Source organism: Gouania willdenowi, chromosome 6, assembly GCF_900634775.1.
Source record: "Gouania willdenowi chromosome 6, fGouWil2.1, whole genome shotgun sequence".
Lineage (NCBI taxonomy): Eukaryota > Metazoa > Chordata > Actinopteri > Blenniiformes > Gobiesocidae > Gouania > Gouania willdenowi.
This window is the reverse complement of record NC_041049.1, coordinates 71,782,092-71,805,880: the sequence shown is the minus strand read 5'-3', so window position 1 is coordinate 71,805,880 and position 23,789 is coordinate 71,782,092. Positions and strand designations below refer to the sequence as shown.

Here is a 23,789-nt window from a genome sequence, read left to right as displayed (position 1 = left end):
GTATTATTTTATTATGTTTTCCTCGAGGAGTGCACTTGTATTTATTAACTATTTAATAACTGTATTTTATTTATTTATTTTTAACCAAAAAAGTCTCATTCAGATTAATAATGTCTCTTTCAAGAAAGTCCTGGAAGTAATTAGTTCTATGGGACTGTGGCCCACAGTGGATTTGAACCTGCAACCCAGCGGTTATAAGCGCATTGTAACCACTAGCACCACTGCACCAGAATATGTATCTTTTCTTTTCTATGTTTGTTCTTTTCATTCAATATCCTGGAGCATCTGTAAAAAACAAAAGCATTTTCCCTCTGAAATTAATAAAGTATCTGATTCTGAATCCTTCTTGAAATTGTCACAAAAACATTTTTTTGTCACTTTTAAAGCTTGGCAAAAATGATTCTTCATGTTTTTCGTGCTCAGGGAACAGAAATCTTTTGTGTTGTGCTGCACATATTTGTGTGTGAATGAATCACAAACTAATGTATGTCAATAGGATTTATCATCATAACTGTTACTGCAGCACAAAGAGTGTAGAAATAGCATTAATACATGTAAACATTCCTTCTATTTGTGACAGTGATTTTCTCATGAAATTGTGTTAGCTTTGCACTAGGGTGGCACGATACACAATAGTGGGCTCACGATAACTAAAAACTAAATTGCAGTTGATAGAATAACCATGTTTTACCACCATGACACAGCATTATCACACATCAACACTTCACTTTCACATGGTTTTTAATTTCTTCATATTTCTCTTCTCATGGTGTTTTTATCTGTTGGTTCTTTGTTTTTCACTGAATGTGTTGCAATGAATGTTTATTTCATCTTATCATTTGACTTATTGATCTTATAAACAGTCTCTCCCATAGAACCTGCATTAGTTTAGTGTTATTGTTCCACAGCTTCATCTGTTCTGACATCAGCTACACTTCTATTTATCTTATATCACTTCTGATTCTAATGTAACATCTATAAAATCAACTGTTTAATGATGAATGAATGTGTGCAAACTTTAACTTTAATAAATTCATGTTCATACCTATTTAAATATAATATATAATGTATGACATTTTTAGAGGTTTGGCGCCACCTAGTGGAGGTAAATTTATGTCTTTTATCATTCAACGAAAAAAGTTAACTTCAAAGAAAAAAAGTGTTCAAATGCAATTATTTGGGTTACAATTACAATTTTGAGTTTGAACACCTTTTTTTATTGAAAAGTTGTTTTTTATTGAATCATTTTTTTTTTAAAAATTATTATTGAATAATAAAGACTCAAATATACCTCCATAATTCTTCAGCATTTAGACAAAACACAATGTATAAATATATTCCAGCATCTGCTCAAACATTATGGGGCGTAAACACCAGAATCTCTTTTTATCTGGAATGTTCTTTAAAAAGTTTAGAAACAACTGAACTATAGACGAAATTAAATTATAATTGAGAAGCCGAGAAAGAAGAGCACGTGTTATTTTGTGATGAAGATAAAAATAAACTATCATTAAAAAGTGATTAATGATTAATTTAACAATCTGATCAGATGTGATTTATGGCTGTGAAAGGGACAAACACGGAGGAGGAGGAGTTTCACACACAAGTTTAAACGCTTCAACCAATAGTGACAGAGTTATTTCAGTTTAACGCAGATTTTCAATCTTTCACATGTAAACTGTTCATACACCTGTTATTTCATTTCCTCTAAAAAACAAAAGTCAGGTCCACATGGTTTCAGATTCTGCTTTTAGAAGTTCAGACATCAATGATCAAAACCTCCACAAAGAACAGAAAGATCAAATAACATCTGCTGCAGATGTGTGAGTCCATTAAACACATATTTAAAGCTCAATCAGCAGTTTCTTCACTTCTCCAGAGTAGCCTGTGATATGTCACATGATCTAGAGTCACATGATCAAACCCATGCTGAGTGTCAAACATCTGCTGGGGAATCTTTTAAAGAACACTGGGTGAACATGTGTCATGTTTCTAGTTCCAGAAGGAGGGGGAGGATGATGTCATCATTCACACACTGATTAAAGTGCTGACTAAAGCTCACACATACAAACTTTCTCCTGCTGATGCAGGAAGCAGATACTTTCTGTTTTGGTTTCCATGGAGCTACTTTGTGGTCGGTTCTGCGTCGGCCCTCATGCTGAAGGGCTCCAGACGCTCGCCCTCTGGCAGCATGTTGTTGAGGCGCTCCATGAGCGGCACCGTCTGGTCGATGCCCATCTGGATGCGTCGGAGGATCATGGACATCTCGTTGACCTTCTGGATCTGCTCGGCGTACTTGGCGTAACGCTTCTGACGTTCCTGCATGATGCTGAAGAGAGTTTCCACAGAAATGTCCATCTAAAAAAAACCAGACTGCTGAGTCATGTCTGTCCGCTGAAAGAACCAGCAACATTCTGCTGATTGTAACTAAATGTTTATCTTATCAAAAGTAAGTTGATCAAAATAACTTTGGTATAATATTATAATTTGGTCATCAATTTATCAAAATCAAACATGGGCAACTGGCGGTCTGGGGGCCATATGTGGCCCAAGGTCTAATTTTGTGTGGCCCCGAAAACAAATACACAATGACTCCACAAACACAAGACGACACGCAAAAAAACACAAATACAAATATGACAAAATACACAAAATGACTCCAAAAAGAAAGAAAAACAATCTAGAAAAATGGAGAACAAACCTTTGTCTTTTCCTGTATTCATGCTCAGATTATTCTAAATGCTGCTTTGATTATTGATCTTGGATCAAACACATTGTGATTGAAGTTGCCCAGCTCTGATTTAAATACATCATTTCTTAAAGTCCATAATATAAAATGAATTTAAAGAAGCCACTGATGGTAAATGTCCCAGACTAAAGCTTAAAGACTCACTTCTTTAATTCTCTTGACGAGAGCGTTCTGGTCAAAGGCCACGGCCTCGGCGCATTGGTGCAGGTGGTCCTGGTAACGGACGCACAGCTGCAGAACCTGAGACGCATCCAGTCGTTCCAGACAAACGATGCTGGGTGACGTCTGACCGCTAAGGACCCCTGTGGAGAGAAAGGACACGACTAGCACCAACATGTGTGGACAGACACACATTTACAGGATTCATCCCTGGAATCAACATCTGACACAAACAAATATCATCTTTATATATTTACAGTAATCTGCATCAGTGATCATGATACCATGTTCATTAACACTATAAATACATGTCTATCCCTAATAATAACAGTACAGTAGCTCAGACAGCTGAGTCACCCTTTAGAAGAGGCTGAAACGTGGGAATCTCCTGGAGTTTGATGACATCTGGGTCGTTGTGTATGTTCCTCAGTGACTGAGTCCCCGGGGCCACGACCACAATGTCGTCCATCTTGGCCTTGTGCTTGGCTGGAGACGGCACCACTAAAGAGAAATCCTCTCATCAGATCCATTGGTATCAGACGGGGTTAAACGTGCAGCGATCAGGAATACTGCTGATCAATACCAACGTTTGTGTTATATTACTCAGCATAATTTATCATTTTTCAGATGGCCTAAAACCTTTATACATTCAGTCCACTACAAACATTATTTTAAATATCCTCACAACAGGGAAATTTACATTTACAGTGCAAACAACATGACAATAAGGCAGTGGTTGCCAAACTTTTTTGGATCGTGACCCCATTTTTTTATCAAGACTTTCTGGCAGACGTTTTTCCCCTAGAATTAGTTTCTGATGAACTTTATTATATATATATATATATATATATATATATATATATTTACACACAAATAATAATAATAATATTATTATTATTATTAATAATAATAATAATAATAATAATAACAACTAAATTTACATTTGACAAAAGTATAGACTACAGTTGTTTAAGATTGTATGTTGTTTTGATTTTAATTTGTAAAATAATATTTTCATATATTTTTTAGTTTTATCAATTACTAGACATTTCAGGTGACCTCATTTAAGCTCAATGTGACTGTAGATGGAGTCCCAACCCCAAGGTTGAAAAACACTGCAATAGGGATAAATAATAATAATAATAAGTGTAACTGGAAAAAGTTCAGGTACAGAACAGTTTAACTCCAATAAATATGTACATAACCATACGTTCAAGTATGTAACGTGTTCCAATGACACACTGAGGTAAAAAAAAAAAAAAAAAAAAAAAAAAAAATTAGAATAAATATAGTTAATTCATATTTACTGAATTGAAACAAATAATATACTGAATATAATATGGCTCTGACAAATCTATTATAATTATACGTTTATGTAAACTATGAGAAAAAAACTGAATGATTGCATACTAGTTAAAATATGATTATGTAATTGTGTAGGGGTGCAGCCTCACCTGCTGAGCTAAAGTCTGAGTGTTTGTGCTCAGCATCTCCGCTCTGCTCCGCTCCCATCACTAACACTTCAGCTAACAGCTAACAGCAAGCTAACACTAGCATCAATTGAGCTAAAGCTAGCATCAGTTGCGCTAACGCTAGCAGCAGCTGAGCTAACAATAGCAGGAGCTAACAATCGCAGCAACAAATACTAACAGCTGAGCTAACACTAGCATCAGTTGAGCTAACGCTAGCAGCAGCTAACACTAACAGCTGAGCTAACACTAGCATCAGTTGAGCTAACGCTAGCAGCAGCTAACACCAACAGCTGAGCTAACACTAGCATCAGTTAAGCTAACGCTAGCAGCAGCTAACACCAACAGCTGAGCTAACACTAGCATCAGTTAAGCTAACGCTAGCAGCAGCTAACACTAACAGCTGAGCTAACACTAGCATCAGTTGAGCTAACGCTAGCAGCAGCTAACACTAACAGCTGAGCTAAACACTAGTACCGGGCTTTAGACAAAGGCCTCCAAACCCAGCAGAGAAAAGCTCCTCCAACCAGAGACTCACTCAGTGTGTGAGGACATGAGAACAGTCCCTACACACACATTATCAGACCTTCAGTGAACACTCAGAGAAGCCAGAGGGCCTGAAGCTTAGTTATCAAACACCTCCAAAAACAAAGTCCTAACGCTTTTATTCCTCAGAAAGTTGCTTCACTCCCTGAATGACCGAGTATTTAACCAAACAACGACCACGGAAGAGTCTGTCTGTCGTCTCCTGCTCACAAGAGGCTTCACTTCCGTAAATAAAGATCACGTGGTCTGGTTTAAGGAACTTACCGCCCCCTGCTGCTCAGAGTGTGCATCACATAAAGTAACTACAGACGTGCAGTGGAATAAACATTATTGGGAAAAAACATGCTGTATAATATTGAAATATAACTATTGTGCCAATAGGAAAGTGGCAAGTTTTCACTAATACGTGTTCGTGCTTTGACATGGAAAAAGCAAAACTTTAGGGTTCCTTAAGGGGGCGCTAGTTTGCCATCTGCTACCATTGTCTCCTGTTTTTATTTAAAACATATTTTGACATTATTTAATAGTAGAGTAAAACTTTGAACTACTTGTAGCAATCAAATATAGTACATTTGGCCTTTACTTTGTACATTATAACATAAATGAGATCATTCTTTAAATTTTGACCCAATTAAATAATAATGCTGTAATCTGCATATTCAAGGGTTGCAGAAATATTCATCTTTAGGAAAATCCTACTTTATCTTCTGGTCTACGTTGACATTTAAGTCATCAACTTGTAAAGTAAAATCCTTGTAAAACTTTTTTAATGAGTTTTTTTTTTCTTTCAAGTCTTCTTCCATTTAATTAAATTGTATTTTTATTGTTTTAAATACAAATAATCTCAACGTACCTGCAGAAAAAGGCACAGAGCAGGAAGCTTTTCCAGTAATATAAAGGTCAGTGAACCATTTAAATATTAAACTCTATCTAAATACAGAATCATTTCATCTCATAAAACCTCACATGCTCTTTTCAGACAATTAATAAACAGGTGTTTTTACTAAATGAGACCTTGTTATCTCAGTAGGACTTACCTGTATGAATTAAGGTTGTAAATAAATAGGAAAATCAACTGCCTAATGGGAACTAAAGAATTGCCCAGTTATCTAGAATTTTCATAAATCACAAACCTTTAAGCATAAGTGTCTCTGACAATAAGTGATAAAAGACATGAATAAGCAGGTACCCAATTAACCATGTTAATACATTAAAATAATAAATAATAACACATAATCCACTCCTGTTTTTATTGTTCAGAACACAAGTCACATGTACCAGCAGCACATGCAAAAGGCTTAAAGCTCAAACAGAGTTATGACCTCATCGTTACAAAAACCTGAATAAGGTGAAATACTGTGAAGTGTAGCAGCTGTTTTAGAGATAAAACACGTCCAACTTTAACATCCAACTTTGCAAACATTTTCCATAGTAAGTGTGTAAAAACACACCCTGTTCATTCACTGAACTTAGAAAATAATCAACCATGACATTTTAAACTACATCTATTAAGAAACCAGTAAGACTCAAGTTTTTATTACTTTGGGGAACAACAGTACCTTTATAACTAGTGTGAGACTCTGAGTGTTACTGAGAAACAATGTTAGCCTGGAGCTGTGTGTGTGTGTGTGTGTGTGTGTGTGTGTGTGTGTGTGTGTGTGTGTGTGTGTGTGTGTGTGTGTGTGTCTGTGTGTGTGTGTCTGTGTGTGTGTGTGTGTGTGTGTGTGTGTGTGTGTGTGTGTGTGTGTGTAATTCCAGGTCACTCCCATCCTATGCTCTGTCAGTCCTGGACTCGCTGTCTCTCTGTTTGCCGTTGTCGTCCTCCACCAGTGGGTACGGACGCAGATCCAACGTCAGGATGCGGCTTGACAACATTTCGTCATACTGTAAAAAAAGGGAAAAAAAAGAAGAGAGAGAAGACCATAACTAACTGCACAAGCATGTCATCATAAAATAAAATCAATAATAACATGTCTGAAAGTGTAAGTTTGTTACATCTGAGTAGACTCCCAGCAAAGCATCAGCTTTAGAGAAAAACTCTTCCTTCAGGGAGATAACGATGATCTGCATGTTCCTAATAGACTCCTCTCGAATGAAGCTGGTCACCTTGGATAAATCCACACAAACAGTGAATGAACCATTAAAATATCACAACCCGAGCACACGTAAAGCTATGAAGATACTATAACACGTGGTTACTAAGCAATAATAATGCAGCTATGCAATATTTAACTGCATTTCTCATTTCTCGTATCTACGTTTATTCAAACTGAAGCGTGTTTTATGAGTTATGAGTTACTCATTTAGTTTCAACACATTTATCCTAGTGGGGTTTTCATGATGCAATGTATACACCTGTGGCGTGTTGGCAAACAGCTGATTATAATAAGTCAAAACTGTTCACTGATGCTCCTACATTTCTTTGTTCAGAGATAATGTTTCATCATGTTTGTTTTCTGTTAAATGATGTAAGAGTGAAAAAGTGTAAAAGTGGAGTGTCACTCGTTTTTAGAAGATCTAATAATGTTGAATAATTGCCACATTTTGTCACATCATATGAAACTTTTAGTAAGTTTAAGTTTCTAGTTAAATTCCAAAGAGGGCGTGACCCATTCAGCTGAGCTAGTGGTGGTAAACAGAAGGTCTGTGCCCTGATTGGATAGAAGATAAAAAATGTTAGAAAGGGTTTCATAGTTTTTTACTGAACTAACAAACAGTGTTTTGCCTATGTGCAAATCATGTTTGAGAAATTAATAACAAATGGTTCAAATTTGATCTTTTCTGAATATAATTGTTTCTTTAAAGGGGACATATGATGTTAAATCCACTTTTTTAGCCCTTAAATGCATTTTGTTGTATATTTATAGTGCTTAGAAGTACAGAAAAAATCAAATTAGTCTCTTCAGGTGCTCCGTAGATATCTTTATATTCTGTTTTGCTCATATTTTTCAATCAGTTTCGATTTTTCTATTCTCTATTACGTTTTTTGAACTATTACATCACAGTATTTGCAGCAGAACTGCCAAATTAGGACATCAACTCCAGGCCCAACACTTCGAGCAATCCGCCATTTTTATTTCTCTTTTATTTTGTCGTCCAAGCTCCATGATGCTGAAGTTACGAGAGGATAAGTCAAAATGTTTGGTTGTTGGATGTAGTAACCCACACGCTTCATTACACCGTCTCCCAGCATCAGAACCTTTTCAAAGTGTCTGGTTGAGTTTTATTTTTTATAGAAATGTACCACATCTGTGGATAAGGTCATTTTAGTGTGTGTGAAGCACTTCAATGATGACTGCTTCATCAACCTCCACCAGTATAAAGAAGGATTTACAGAAAGACTTTGTCTGATTGAGGGTTCAATTCCTTCTATCTTTGGAGACGATGAACAGAGCACTTCGGTAAGCTGTAAATAACGCTAAAAAGTGATGATAAGACGTCCCTGTCATTGTTTTGTTAGCATTAGCATTAGCACCGTCTTCATATGTTAGCGCTGTGTGCTCGTTTTAGATCCTTGATGATATGGCCTACGTGATTTAATTTAAGTCTAAAGTTTTCATTAGTCATTTCATTTTGACGTTTTTGTCTTTGAAAAGACTGTATTAAAATGCATTTCGTGACGTTAGCTTGGCGCTAGCGTTAGCTCGGTGCTTGTGTTAGCTCACTTGTTAGGGTTCTGCAGGTTCATCATCATCATTTTCATCTCGCTCCACTGGGTCAGACTCTGGCTGGAACATGTAAGGCTGGATGGACAAGTCTAACGTTGTTGACATTTTGTAAATAACGTGTGAATAAAAAGTTTATGCTCCGCTACATAGCCGTATCTCTTCTATCAAACTACAAAAATGGCCGAGCAGGGTGGAGTTGAACCGAGTGTCACCTGAAGAGGGGGCGGGGTATGGAGTGTCTCATTTGCATTTAAAGAGACAGCACCAAAACGAGTTGCTCTCAGAAACACATCAGAAAAGTGGTAGAAAAGGGGTGGAGCTATAATAATGAGGAATTCAGATCCAAGCAGTGCAGTTCCGCTTTATATAGACCACAACTGTATGATTTATATCTAAAAAGGAAGGATTTAAAACCATGATATGTCCCCTTTAAAGTAAATGCAGATGTGTGGAACCTTGAGAGTTACCTTGCCAATGTTAGTGTTGTCCAAGGCAGCATCCACCTCATCCAGGATGAAAAACGGAGCCGGTCGGAAGCTGAAAGAAAGGACGCAAACATCAGGTGTTAAAGACAGTAAAGCAGTGTGATTTACCATCATGGAATCATCTATAACAGCTCAACTACATACAAGGAGCTGGAAGTGTACAGTTACATTTCATTGTGTTTTTGTTTTGTCACCTGTGGACGGCAAAAATCCAGGCCAGGGCAGCGAGAGCCTTTTCACCCCCAGACAGATTGTCCATGGACATGAAGCGTTTCCCTGGAGCCACACAGCTGTAGGTGATGCCGCCCAAATAAGGCTCCTCTGGGTTGTCTGCACTGAGAATGGCCTGAAAAAGACACAAACTACCAGTACTTTACTGGACTTTATTATTAATAAAATAAAAATGCATTCATGCTTGTTTGTAAAAAAATAACAAAGCTGAAACAGAAGATTAAACACACACACACGTCTCACCTGAGCGCTGCTGTTCCTGCATATGCGTTTATAAATTTGATCAATGACGACAGCGACATGCTCGAAACACTGACTGAAGAGGTGGAACCGCTGGGCTTTGACCTTGTTGAACTCTTGGCTGCACTTCCTGGCAGCGGCAGAGCTGGCATCAAAGGCTGAGAGAAGGTACGGAAGGTTGGTCATCCATTCACACACATTATATTTAACTTAAAATACTCAAAGCATGCACACACACACTCGCACAAATCAGTGGTAAAACTACAAATAAGACTTGTTAATCAAAGGCACAATCTTTTTTTGGACAATGGTAGATGCAACAGTCTAAAGAAATACCCCATGATGTGAGAAGTAAATGAAGCAGTCCAGTGTCTTTAGCGTAGCAGTGCTTCTTAATACAGCTCATTTTGGCTGATTAATTTGGAAATTATTTCACTTTATTTTCTCTGGGTTTAGATGATCACACTTAATAAAATAATTGAGACAATATTATAAATACATTGTTTTTGTTTTACCTTCTTCCACTCCCTGTAGCTTGTTCTTCACCTCTCTCATTTTTTCCAGAGCTTTGAGGTTGGGAGCGGTGGTCCGATGCAGCACTGCTTCTAATGAACACACCTCCTCCCTCAGCCTGGATAGGTACGTTTTCATCTGCTCCTCTGTCTGCAGGCTCTGTCAACACACACACACACACACACACACACACACACACACACACACACACACACACACACACACACACACACACACTGTAAACTCACTTTATGGAAGATGTCTGTTTTTCAGAGGAGGTGCTATAATAAGGTATAATTGATGTCTAACCCTGAGCTCTGGTTCTAGCTCAGCGTAGTCAATGACTAGATGAGCTTCTCTCTCATACATGTCTAAAGTAGCTGCAGTGCTTTCAGAATCTGCATCCAGCTGCAAACAAGCCAGAGGTGAATTATTAGACTGCACTGCTCATTGTAATTGATTTAATCATGTTCTTTGTCCAACCTGTATCTCACTGATTTCATCCAGACTTCCAGAGGCCAGATTGATGGGAAGACTCTGAATCTTGCAGGCCAGCAGTAAGTTGTGTTTTGCCAGGCGTTTCTCCTCCAAAGCGCTCTCTGTGGTCATCACTTCCTGCTGAAGCTTCACCAAATCTCTACCAAAGTCCAAATCAGACATCACAGCTTCAGAGCACAAACTGGATAATGAAACCTAGTGGAGGCAGCTCATTTCAGACAAGAATCAAACATGTATAAATGTACCGTAGATGTTTTCCATTGATAACATTTTATAATTGACAAAGCTAATTTATGTGACACCACTGATTAAATTAGGGACAACACGTGTGAGTGAGTTCAGTAGTGTAGCTTGTTTTGGGGCAGGAATACAGACATATATACAGTATATTGGTGTTTAGCCCAGCCCTATTATGAGCACAAAAAATTCTCCAGTGTATGACATTCAGATCTATCTAGAACAAGCTTTTAGCTAAGTTCAAAAGTTAATGAACATCCTTCCTGAAACAGTCTTGAAAAGGTTAATTACCAAAAGATGCCCATAAGCAGAAATAATACTGACAGAAGAGAAAATCTTACTTGTTGATCTCTTGAAGTTTTTGATTTTCCTGATCCAGCTCAGCTTTTACAGCAGCAGCTTCTTTTCTTTTGGAGATCAACTGCATTTTTAATTCCTGTAATTTATTTTGACACTCGTCCACTGCCACCAACAGATGCTCTTCAGCCTGCAGAAGAAAAGAATCACAGGACTGAAACAACGCCAAAGCCAAAGCAGGAGAACAGTTACCGTAATTTCCAGACTATATTGGCTGCATTCCAATAATGTAATGTTTTCGGACAGATTCTACACTTGTATTGTGTAAAATCAATAATGGTGTCATTCTGTGATAACCTTTCTCTGATCTTCCATGTTTTTCTCCTCTTTATTGATGTTTTCCTTCATCTTTTGGAGCTTCTTCCGTTGCTGTTCCAGTTGATCCTGATCATATTCAAGCTTTGCTTTCAGGCGTGAACACTGACTTTCAAAGTTGAGTCTAAAGAGAGCGATCCATAAGTCATTATGCTATGTAACAAAGTTAATTTGTGTGAAGAAAAAAAATCACTTAAAGCACTTCTTTTCACCTTTTTTTGTCCACTTCTGCCTGTTGTTTCAGGTGCTCCTGCTCATACTCTCTAATGCTGCTGATCCCAACTTCAGCACAAAAGTCTTTAAACACAATGTCCTCAATCTAGAAGTACAGGTACGTCACAAACATGATATTCAAGTACAGACAGTAAAAAGTACTTTTAAAAATACAAATTATGTTGTTTTTTGGGGGGGAAATTGTCATGATGAATAGCAGTTTTTTTACAAACCTAACATAAAATAAACTTGATAAACCATAACAAGAAAATATTGAATTTACACAAAAAATGATTTTCTGATGTTTTTTGGAGACTTTTTCATGCTTAGCTTACCATAAGCTGAAAGATGGTAGCAACTTCAAGGCTGCAACCCTTGACAACATATAATGCATATTTTTTTATCTACTTTGACATGCAAGAAGTAAATAGCAGCAGGTGGATTACTCGTAAACTCTAAACCAAAAAAGCTAGTGCTGTGTATTTAATTTACTATTAATATGTTGTAAAAAATTAATAGATTTTCTTTTTATGATTGTTTTTTGCACACAAATAAAGCTATTTGATGAAACAGCAGTCAGCTAAAAACCTTCATGACTTGGGGTGGAAACCTCTGGGTACCTCACGATACGATACGCGATACACAGCTCACGAAAACAATTATCTCACGATATGACGATGCTGCAATTATCGATATATTGGTCAGAAATCAATCTACAATAATCTATCACATATTTATTTATTTGTTTATTAGGGGATCCCCATTAGCTAGTGCCATGGCAACCAGCTAGTCTTCCTGGGGTCCAAATAGCAAACATGCAACAGAAACCATTTACAAATACAAAGTTTGATTACAATGGCAAAAAAATTTGATTAAAATGGCATTACTCACTCACAAAATCATACATATTACAATACATTACATTTGCAAGGATAAAACATAGCTAATAATACAAAGCATCTCACAGTATCAAATGGAGTTTTAGATTCTTTTTAAAAGTAAATTTACTGTCAATGCAGCAGAGGCTTGGAGGCAGGTTATTCCAAAGTGACAATGACCTGTAAATAAAAGATCTCTTTAAAGCATTGGTTTTTGGGCAAGGTAAAGCAAGCTGCCCATTACTGGAACCTCTAGTGTTGTGTTCATGAACAGTATTACTAAAAACTATTTGTGTATGTATAGAAACCGGAGATTTACTGCTCATGACTGACTTGAACAGCATAAGTGTATTAAAAGACAACCTATTGGCAACAGTAAGCCATGAGAGGCAGGCATGCATATGGATCACATTAGATCTTAGTGGGCAACCCAGTACTAACCGTGCTGCCCTGTTCTGGACAACCTGGAGCTTCCTGAGTTCACCACTGACAGCAGATGACCACACCATAGAGCAATAGTCCAGATGACATAAGACTAAGCTTTGAGCTATTTGACATAAAAGGGGACGAGCCACAAAAGAGCAACATTTCCTCACAGTACCAATTGCTCTTCCCATTTTCAAAACAATATAATTAATGTGGTTACACCAAGACAGAGAGCAGTCCACCATTACGTCAAGGAGTTTAGTACTTTCAACTTGTTGAACAACCGAATTGCACAAGTTTAACTCAAGCTTTGTTCTTGTGGAAAACCTGCGCCTTGTACCAAGCACCATGCATTTAGTCTTGGAAATGTTGAGAGCAAGTCTATTACATAAAACCCAGTCATGCACAATATTTAGTTCTCTGCTCAAGACCTCGTTTAATACATTGCATGACGGTGCAGCATAATACAATGTCAAATCATCTGCATAGAGAACAGTTTTAGCCACTTTTGTAGCCCAAGATAGATCATTCGTCAAGATTGAGAAGAGCAAGGGTCCTAAGCAGCTACCCTGTGGAACTCCACTGTCCAGACCTCTGCTACTGGACAGGCTGCCATTCAAATACACCTTCTGTGATCTGGAGGACAGGTAGCTTTTGATCCACTTTAATGCTGAATAATTAAAACCATAACATTTAAGTTTCTCAACCAGTAAAGAATGGTCAAGAACATCAAAAGCAGCACTAAAATCCAAAAACACAGCACCCACATCATAGAATTATCAATGGCTTTTAGCCAATCATCAGTCATTTGTATCATTGCAGTAGAGGTAGAGTGGGCAGCTCTGTAGGAATGTTGTGAGTTTGAAAAAAGCTTGTTAGTAACAAAATAATCTTGAACTTGTGCATACACCAATTATGAACAATTAAATTATAGGGACGTAACGATTCACTCAACTCCCGATACGATTCGATTGACAATACTGGGTTCACAATATGATTCTCTCATGATTTATTTTACAAAATGGGACTGTAGACAAATAATGACTGAAAAATACTGTATTATTTTATTTTTCATTGTCAAAAGAATCCCTTGATCAACTATTCAAAACAATGCAGTTTAACTAAAAATAAATCTTGAATGAAATAAATAAAGGAATAATACAAATGAAGAAGAAGCCTATTAATTTAAATTCTGGTTCTATAGTAAACAATGCAAAACTGCATAATAGTTCTTTTTCTTTTTACAAGTGCAACTGAAATTTTATTTTGTGCCTTACCCATTGGACTTTAAAAAAAAAAAAAACATACATTGCACTGTATTTACGTCAGATATTTGTTTGGACCAGCAGAGGGCGCTGGTAACCCAGTGGTCGGTTGGCATGCAGATATTCTAGCAGTAAAGAAGAGATGCTACGCTAATACTGATACTGATATACTGATATTCACGTAATATTACAGATATTCTTTCGGTGCTAAAGAGGTAAAGAATAATTTATGAACATGTTTAAGAGTAGAAGAAAGAAAGTAGTAGCAGGTTCCGCCCACCACCAACACTTCTGGACAAGAGAAGAATAAATATATATCGCGCCCTCTGCTGTTTAAAAAAGGTACTGCGATTCAATTTTCACAGGATCGATGTGAACCGTGATACCTATGAATCGATTTTTAACTGCCTTACGATTAATCGTTACATCCCTTATGCCATAACAAGAAAAAAAAATAATTTAATGAAAAAACAGAATTTGTATTTTATAACTTTGAAAGACAATAAATTTTCTTTCTTACCAGTGACACCATTATAGTGCAATATTCCAGTAAACAATATATTGGTTCCTTCAACAAACAGTGATAACATTTCTGTGAAGACCTTCCTGCACATTTTAGTGAAAAAGCAGAAAAGGTTTTGAAAGTAATAAAATACATCTTAAATCCCCACCCCCCAAAAAAAAAAATTTAAAAAATCGGTACTTAGCGTGAGTATAGCGATAATCGATGAAGTGAAAAAAAAATATCGTCATATTGAGATATCGTCAAACTCCTATTCATGACTTAATGTTTTGATTAGATTATAATTTACTGTATAATGTGGAAATTCAGTTGTTACAGAAGCCACAGATAAAAGAGTAAGCAAGAAAATACTATATACAAACATTCAGGAAAGATTATTAACAGAAAAATAAATCCTTGCCCAGGAGAACAGTACAGATACATAAGTTTATGGTATCGGAGATGTTCCCCCTAAGTCTGGATGGGTTTTTATTTCCATCGTCCACAAACACAATGTTTGGTTAATGGGAGTCAAGATAATTTCTCTCTTTATGTTAACCTTAAAATTAATTTGAAAATGACATGTTGCGCACGTGTGCGCAGGGTTTTGGGTTTTTTTTTAAGTTTCGGTGTGTGTGTATATATATATATATTCTTAGTTTACTTTTAATAAAACAGTTCAGATCAGAGTGCAGACAGCAGTACCTGGTCGATTTGGAGTTTTATTGTGTTCATTTCTGCAGTTTTCATCTCCACACTCTCCTGCTGCATTTCAATCTGAGAGTCTAGGTTAGATATTTCACTCTGCATTCGAGAAATCTCCTGAAAAACAACCTCTACGTCAGACAATTCAAATTAAACACTATCGCCTTAAGCTCTACAGGCCTACCGCTTGGCATCTTGGGATGCTTTTTTCCTGGAGATTGTTCCAGTCAGTTTTGGAGTATTTCATGCGAGTCTGAACTCCTTGAGCGTGAGCTATGAGCTGTTTAAGGTCGGACTCTTTCCTCTTCAGTCTCATCAGATCCTGCAACAGCATCAAATCAAAACTGTTCTTAAGTAGAGTAACATCATGTTTTTCAAACTGTATTTGAAATTCATCTTTATTCAGAAACCTAAAGTAAAGAATCCATTTCCTTGTGATTATTTATTGTTAAGAAATACTTAAATATTCAGTCAACAGGGAAAATCTGAAGACTCAGCAGCAAAACAAGACAAGTGGCAAAAAATGCAAAACAATCTGAGGGCAACCATGTTGTTTGTACTGTGTCAGTTTTATTAAAATTTAAATGTTTGTGGTCAATCTGTCATTTTACAGAACTCACGCGTAACTCTGTGGTCAACTGGTCTTTACGTTCCTTTAGGTGAGTCATGTCCTTTTCATTCCAGCGGCGAGCTTTGGTCCGCAGATCACTGGAGCCTCCAGAAATCACACCAGATTTTAAAAACATGGTCCCATCAAGAGCAACCGTCTAAAAAGAAAAGAAAAGAAAAAGCCAGTTGGCCTACGTGCTTTTAGACCTCTCTGTGCTTTATTATCATAAACTCATTGTTCAACATTCACCGTAAGGCGCTGATGTCTCTCATAGGCCAGAGCCCTCGCTTCTTTGATTGTGTCACACACCAACGCATTTCCACAGACAAACTGGATAACTTTCCTCAACTGTGCAGCGCCTCTACCAGTATTCACTTCTACAACATCCACAATCATCTTGGCCCCTGGCAGCTCCCTCAGTCGCTCATTCAGAGGATTCACCTTAAAAAAATAATCAGTTATATAAACAAAGACATCCTTTAATAGATTCTAGATGTTATAGATTTATGACATACATCCAAGTAGTCGATTGGCAGGAACATCTCAGGTTCTGCTCGCTCTTCCTTAATAAATGCGATACATTCACGGGCGACTTTCTCTGAAGCCACAACTATAGCATTCATGTAGCGAGCAAACACCTTGGTAACAGCCAGCTGGTACTTCTTATGGATGGGGCTGCACAGCTCGGACAGTCGGCCGTACTGAAGCGAGACATGGCACAGCTTTACATACATGAACAACATCAACGTTTTAGTATCAACAGCAATAACACTATTGATTAATTTGGGTTTTGAGACAAACATGAATAAATATAACATAGCATGTGTAGGGAAGTATCTTACCACATTTTCAGGATAGAGTCTGCGAAGCTTCTCCATTAGCTCTCTGCGCTGCAGCTGCCGTTTGCTCTCCTGGTTTTCCAAACCGGCATTTCTTAACTCCTCCAACACTTGACTGAGTTCCTGTTTCACCTCCTCGCAGCGAACGGAGCCTCTTTGCAGCTCTGCACTCAGACTCTCCTCATTGTTACGGGATTCCTCGAGGGTAGACCTACATAGCACAGCGACCTTTCAAATTCAATGTGTTTTCTACAACACATATTTGTAAATATACTTACTTATAATATTAGGTAAAACTGTAAAAAAAAAAAATCGTAAAAAAAATAGTAGTGTAATGTGTACAAATGTAATTATGTAAGTTCTGTTTTTGTTAAGAACCCCAATCATACGTTTGGATACAACATACTTGCAGCTCTCAGTGTATTCGTTCAGTTTCTTCGCTCTGCACAGGAAGTCTTCCAGCTGGGTTTGGTGGTTTCTGATAATGACCTGCAGAGGAGGAAGTTAAGTCATGAATATGACAGGCTGATTACATTCATGTGTAAATGTGACTGATATTACCTGTACATCGTTCCTCCTGCGTTGATCAAAAGCCATCTTCTCACTGTCAGCTCTCTGATCCCAGTACATTTTCTTGGCCTGCTGGTTAAGGACAGCTCCCTTCTTTCGAGCAAGTTCCTTCAGTTCCCTGTATTTCTCCAACTGTTGAAAGCAGAAGGAAGAATCCCTGTTTAAAGAGGAGTTTGCAGTGCACCATGAATGTATTATTAGGTTGTTTTTTTTTTTTACAATATTTGTAAAAGGGTAAATCTTAAAGGATCACCATTTGGAATAAACTACTTGTAAATCAGGGAAAAGCAAGTGGAATACACATGTGGACTAGTAAGAGTAGGTAGATAGTGTGTGTAATACTATTATTGGACTGAAATAAGGGATTATAATATATTTCCTTGTGAATGGTGGAAAGGTTCTAGTTGCTGCCCTGCATTTTTTAAGAGGTCTGAGTGGAACCTGGTTCTAGATAAAACCACATCTGCTCTGCTACTAACTAACATATGAACAGAATACAGTACAGGAGCATGGCTGTTGGAGAAGATGCTACAAAAACCACAGATGTATTAAATATCCTTGAGAGTGTGTTGAGAAGGTGATTAAACACAACTCTCCTAGGCAGCAGAAGAAGAACATAAGAAGAGCAACAAACACATCCTGGATGAGATTCTCCATGTTCCTAGTGATTTGATGTTTAAAAAAAAACCAGTAGTAGTGCCAGCAGCGGAACAATGATGGTCGTGTTTGCATTTCTAATGAAGAAAAGCAGCACAATAACTTTTCCATTTCAGTGTGTATATTTGTGAAACAGCAGCTTTAAATGACCTGATCCTCATTGAGCTCAACATCTCTTTCTCTGAGGGACTCCTCCTCATGGACCTGCTTCTCATACACCCTCCATGTCGTCTCAACTTCAGCCAGCTCTTGCTGACCATTTTGCAGCTCCTGCTCCTTTTTAGCCACATTTTGTAAACCACTGTCAAGTATTTTATGAGCCTGCTCAGCCTTCTTCATGAGATGTGAGGTGTTCACTTTGGCTTTAATGTACTGAGAGCGAGACTGTTCAAGCAAATGCTCTTGATTGCTGGGAAACAAAAAGCAAGAAATCTACATTACTTTGATGAAAATATTATAATTTGGTCACTTAGTAGGTAACTAAAACAAAATGCCTTTAAGTAATACATGAAAGAATAAACCATGCATGAACGCACCAAATTTCCTTCTCTATATGCTGCTGCTCTCTCATGCGACGTCCATGTTCTTTTTTGTGGTTTTTGACATTCTGCTCCGAGCTCCTCAGTGTATTGTTCTTAGACGCTGCAGCCAGCTGTCCCTCACGAAGGTTGTTATCCAGAACGCTGATGGCCTTCTCGTTATTGTACAGTTCAGCCAGACTAAGCTGCATGCGATTTTGTTGGAGATGATCCTGCAGTGCCTGGTATTTCTCAGCCTGTGGATAAAATACAGAGATTATCAAAGCCAAATCCCTTTACAAGATAGCACAAACCTTAGCCTAGCAAAGAATGTAGCTTTGAAAATTCAGTTAAGTTTTGAAGAAATCAAAACAGAAATTGTGATCCACCACACCATGATTCATTCACTAAGGAATAGCAACTTTGTTTTTAAACTGATTTGGTCATCAATTCATAGGTAGTAGTGTAAAGAGGCTCATTCTCAAGTGATTTGTGGTTAACCTCGTACAGGGCTGTTAAACTTATTTTAGTTCAAGCTTCAACTACAAAGCAGCTTGATATAATATATTATAAACTATGTGAGGTACCCACAATATCCAAGTGACAAGATAAAAAAATCCCTGTAGGATCTTCACTTAAATTTTCATTTGAATTCTAGAAACTATTTAGGTTAATACCATAAATGACTACAATCATGTGATATAAGCATGGGAGAACTGTGAGCATTGACTCAGTGTGGAGTGTGTGTAATTGGAGGGACTGAGACATCTACATCTGAATTAGTTAGTTATTTAAATTTACACAATGATCCATGTTTACCCCGTCAATTTTTACATTCGGCTGTGGGCTGACTTGACATCTGACATTTGGTTGGTTACCTCCGTTTTTTCCTGGGACACTTGTCTCCTCTCCACCATTGCAGACTTTTTCTTGTTGAAGTGAAACTGTGTGTCTTCTTTGGCCTTCAGCATGGCTTCTTTCTTTTTGTTGTATTCTTCAGCGTATTCCTTAGATTGACTGATGTGCTCCAACATTTTAGTCCTTTCCTTTGGGTCCTTCAAGGCTATGGACTCCACTGCCCCCTGGTGGGAACATGATACATTATAAATGTTAGTTGCAGCTGTTTTTTTGTTTGTTTGTTTTGGGTTTTTTTACTGCTACACTACAACAGGGCAAATACAATGTTTTTACAAAACAAAATGTTGTAAAAATGAAAACATTGTAGCCTGTACACACACAAGGAATGATTTTAAAGGATAAACAATAATATTTTTGAAATATCTTTAAAACCTAACAAACCAAACTCAACTGTATTAGTGACACAAAATCACAAGGAAACAATAAGCATTTTACCTGAAACACAAGGCAGTTTTGTGTTTTTGTCACAATTCCGATTTTCTTAAGTTCTTCTGTGTATTTACCAAAGATCACATGGACACCATTGATGCTATATTCAGAAGAATTAACTGAAAAACATTAACAAACAAAAAATGGAAGCATCAAAAAGCTGTTCTGGTTGCTTTATTGATTCATAAATATTTTCTGCTAGGCTTAGATCATCAAACTACTTCCTCACAAAAAACTATGACCGACAAATATCAATTCACCTATTAAAGCAGAACTCAGTAACTTGTGCTTAGAGCTCCCCCCTAAAGGTCGCTTTTGGTGATGTCACTGTCTTAAAAACTCCGCACCCCCCGCCGCCTGCCCCACCCCACAACTACATGCGCACCTTTGTTCTCCCAAGACAGTAACAACCGATCACTGAAAAATCCTACTACAACATTGACACTAAGGGTGCTTTCACACATATAGTCCCATGTGACCATGTGAACAGTATAAGGAAGAGAGACAAGTAAAATAAATGAATGATGTGGGAGTGTGGAAATGTGTGTGTTTGTTTGTGTGCTCACAAAGTGGCTCTGAAAATTTTTGCTGGCTCCGCCCAGATATAAGTTTCAGAAAAGTGAATTAGTATACCAGTGTTTCCCAACCTTTTTTGTCCAATGTACCCCTTGTCTTTTCTCTCTTAAGGCGAGTACCCCTTTATTTTGTTAATATGTCTCAGAAGGCTCGTCTGAAAGCTTCACTCATATTTTTTTTAATGTTTTGACCATTTAGGCTGTTGATCTTCACCTTTTTTTTTATGCATTTTAAAGAGTTGTGCCACAATGTATTATTGATAAATAAGGAAAATGTCTGTGAGCAAGCGGAAATTTGTCTCATAATTATAGAAAAATAACTTGACTAATGTTTCTGTGTATCCCCTAAGGTCTGTTGAAGTACCCATAAGGGTACATGTACCCCTGGTTGGGAACCACTGTAGTAGACAACCGTGTGCATAATCTGTCATTAGTGTGTATTGCGCTGCTGTAAAGCAGTATGTCTGCCACCAGGTCGGAGGCAGGTAAGTTGTAAGTGTTGTTTTCTGTGTTAGGGTTAGACCCCCCCAATCACCTCATAAACACTTGTATTACCCTCACAGGGACTACGAGAAGAATTCATTAAGGTGAAAAAGTTACTTAGTTCTGCTTTAAAGATACAAGGTGTATCTCACCAAATGCATGGAAAAACAAATAATTACCTGGTTAATTTCTAATTGTTAAACATATTTTTGCTATAAAAAAAACCTCATTTCTAAAAATAAAATGAGGAAAATTTTCAGTACATTTCTATAACTAAGATGCATGCATACATGACGACCACCTGCAGATCTCTTAAAATAATCCACTTAAACACATTACACTATATCTTATCTAACAATAATATATATCTCATTGTATCATAACTGACACATTATTTGGGAGCAGAGTTAAACCTCAGCAGTGGTGATGAGTAACAGAGTACATGTACTTAATTACTTATGAGTATCTGTACTTTACTTGGGCATTATTTTGTGGGGCTACTTCTTACTTTCACTCCACTATATTTGAAAGACAAATATTGCACTTTTTGCTCCTCTACATTTCTGCAGTTACTCTCATTACTAGGGATGGGCGTTATTGACAACAAAAAAAAAATCCCGATTATTTCTGGTATTTATCACAATAACGATAAAAATCCCAATAAATAAAAAAAATAATCCCAACTTAGTGTAAACCGGTTCCTTACAAACACAAATAAATGTGAATACATCAACACTAGACACATTTAAAAAGGCTACAATAACTGCTGACTCACAGAGTTCATGAGCTGATATTTCATGGAATATATTTTATTAACTGTGAATGTACATGCACATATATTATTTAATTTAAATGTACATCTACGCACAATGTAAATACTGGAAAAGATAATCACATGTCACATTAGATATAGATATATATATATATATATATATATATATATATATATATATATATATATATATATATATTACATAAAAATAATACAAATTATAAAATGTAAAAAATACATTATATAAGACAAAACAATATTTACCAAATTAAATTCAATTGTAGTTCTAATCGTATTTGATTTTTTTTTTTTTTAACTTACTTTTATCCCTCTCATGATGTGTATCAAATATGCAAAATTAAAAACATGATACATTTTTTTGTTGTTTTGTTTGATTTGTAATCAAGACGCTTTGACAAAAATAACAGCATATTGTACATTGGGAATGAAAAGGTTGGAAAACACTCCTAGAAAGCAGTCAGAGAACAGCCACAGTGGATGCAACACTGACCGGTAATAGTCCTGCTGAAGGCCGTCTCCAGCTCTCCATCCCCGCAGAACAGCATGGTGACACGGGCACTGTCGGACACGGGCTGCCCGATGTGGGCTCCGTGGACCAGGTCTCTGAGGTGCTTCACCCGGAGTGAGGTGGCCCGTTCCCCCATAGCGAAGCTCAGAGCATCCATCACATTAGATTTACCTGATAAAACATTCATAAATCCTCAAACTATAACGCAGCATTCAAACAACCACGTGTCCGCCTAAAAACACAGTTAGCTACTTTAGAAGGGATGACGTCAATTAGCATTCATAACGATATTACGACCAAAAACCGCGGCTTAATGGAGTAAATTACTACATTATTGTACTTCATTGATATTTTTCTCATTTTCAGACTTCAACAGAAACAGTTTGCTGCATTTGTCCGCATTGAACGCGTTTATTCAGATGCAATTTTTCCTGTTGGAAATCAGCTAGAATTAATTAAGCAAGCACTTAATTAGATTTACAGTGAAAACTCGAACTTACCAGAGCCGTTTGTTCCAATTATGCAATTAAATCGCATAAATGGCCCAATAACTTGTTTTCCTTGCCATGACTTAAAGTTTTCGACAATAATTTGCTTCAAATAAGCCATTTTAAATTGTTTTTCTGACACAACTTCAGCAGCTAAAAGTACCTATTAGGGTGGGGGAGGGGTGGATGGGCGGGGCCAATGCCTGAGGCGGGAAAATTATTTGACTGAGTAAATTAAGTAACATTAGTAATATTGTTATAAGATATTAACAATATTATTATTATTATTATTATTATTATTATTATACACAAAGCAAAATACTCAAAAATCAAACCTCATTTTAATGCCTTTAACAACTCATTTTATTAGTACTTTAAATCCCTTAAAATGCTATATGTGTGTGTGTGTGTGTGTGTGTGTGTTTTAAAGCAAAAAAAACTTGTTAAACATGATTGAATAATTAACTCTTTTAAATCTATTTTCTACTGTAGTATCATTGAATTATCCCCTTTAAAAGCCCTTACACTGTAAGGGCTTTTAAAGGGGATACTTCAATGAGGCTTACAGTATGTATGTATTATTTATTTCATTTTGTATTTTTCTTCATTTGTGTTGTTGTTTTGTTTTGTTTTTGTCTCAGTTTTGTTCTTCTTTGTAGAGATTGAACTTGTGGTTTTGACTTTAATATGCATCCTAACGATTGTTCTTTTGATCGTTGTATATGACATTCAAGTGCCTTGTTATCTGTATATAATCTGTACTTTTGCTCAATAAAAAAGTAATAAAATATCAAAAATAATTATCTTAGAAATTCTAAATGTAAAAAATATGTTTGTTTTTTTTTAATTTTATCATGCATAAACATATCTCTCAAAATATAGAAGATAGTTTGTCTCTTTTTGAGCAGAGCAGGCATTTCAAACTGCTTCTTATTTTTCCTTATA

At 36.8% G+C, this 23,789-nt stretch overlaps 2 protein-coding genes across 4 annotated transcripts; both read right to left on the bottom strand.

The window, feature by feature from the left end:
• Positions 1-723: 723 nt before the first annotated feature.
• Positions 724-5,142, bottom strand: borcs5 (BLOC-1 related complex subunit 5). Of its 2 annotated transcripts, XM_028449897.1 has the most exons (5): positions 4,779-5,142; positions 4,363-4,463; positions 3,266-3,409; positions 2,894-3,051; positions 724-2,358 (listed from the first exon to the last, which is right to left on the bottom strand). In XM_028449897.1, the coding sequence occupies exons 2-5, from the start codon at positions 4,418-4,420 to the stop codon at positions 2,125-2,127; spliced, it is 594 nt and encodes a 197-aa protein (XP_028305698.1). In that variant the 5' UTR covers positions 4,421-4,463; positions 4,779-5,142; the 3' UTR covers positions 724-2,124. The 2 variants fall into 2 exon arrangements, with proteins under 2 accessions (XP_028305698.1, XP_028305697.1); XM_028449896.1 differs by lacking the exon at positions 4,779-5,142 and having other exon boundaries at positions 4,363-4,745.
• A 1,108-nt stretch (positions 5,143-6,250) lies between these two features.
• Positions 6,251-23,021, bottom strand: smc1b (structural maintenance of chromosomes 1B). Of its 2 annotated transcripts, XM_028449842.1 has the most exons (26): positions 22,857-23,021; positions 22,339-22,527; positions 20,004-20,116; positions 19,529-19,732; positions 18,669-18,907; positions 18,283-18,541; positions 17,467-17,607; positions 17,312-17,394; positions 16,909-17,116; positions 16,582-16,767; positions 16,316-16,507; positions 16,077-16,223; positions 15,641-15,778; positions 15,457-15,573; positions 11,680-11,786; positions 11,450-11,591; positions 11,137-11,282; positions 10,544-10,697; positions 10,370-10,468; positions 10,063-10,219; positions 9,551-9,705; positions 9,271-9,422; positions 9,059-9,128; positions 6,919-7,029; positions 6,674-6,807; positions 6,251-6,583 (listed from the first exon to the last, which is right to left on the bottom strand). In XM_028449842.1, exons 1-25 carry the CDS (start codon positions 22,963-22,965, stop codon positions 6,694-6,696), a joined length of 3,732 nt encoding a protein of 1,243 aa, XP_028305643.1. In that variant the 5' UTR covers positions 22,966-23,021; the 3' UTR covers positions 6,251-6,583; positions 6,674-6,693. The 2 variants fall into 2 exon arrangements, with proteins under 2 accessions (XP_028305643.1, XP_028305642.1); XM_028449841.1 differs by lacking the exon at positions 6,251-6,583 and having other exon boundaries at positions 6,593-6,807.
• Between the last annotated feature and the right edge of the window lie 768 nt (positions 23,022-23,789).

What these genes read in the sequence shown, in the direction of transcription:
- borcs5 (XM_028449897.1), bottom strand. Translation starts at nt 4,420, where the DNA reads ATGGGAGCGGAGCAGAGCGGAGATGCTGAGCACAAACACTCAGACTTT. An exon ending in CTCAGACTTTAGCTCAGCAG is followed by an intron (nt 3,410 to 4,362) that starts GTGAGGCTGCAC and finishes ATTTCTCTTTAG; the next exon opens with TGGTGCCGTCTCCAGCCAAG. An exon ending in GTTTCAGCCTCTTCTAAAGG is followed by an intron (nt 3,052 to 3,265) that starts GTGACTCAGCTG and finishes TTCTCTCCACAG; the next exon opens with GGGTCCTTAGCGGTCAGACG.
- smc1b (XM_028449842.1), bottom strand. Translation starts at nt 22,965, where the DNA reads ATGGCTTATTTGAAGCAAATTATTGTCGAAAACTTTAAGTCATGGCAA. An exon ending in GAATACACTGAGAGCTGCAA is followed by an intron (nt 17,117 to 17,311) that starts GTATGTTGTATC and finishes TGTGCTATGTAG; the next exon opens with GTCTACCCTCGAGGAATCCC. An exon ending in AGAGACATCAGCGCCTTACG is followed by an intron (nt 16,224 to 16,315) that starts GTGAATGTTGAA and finishes TTTTCTTTTTAG; the next exon opens with ACGGTTGCTCTTGATGGGAC.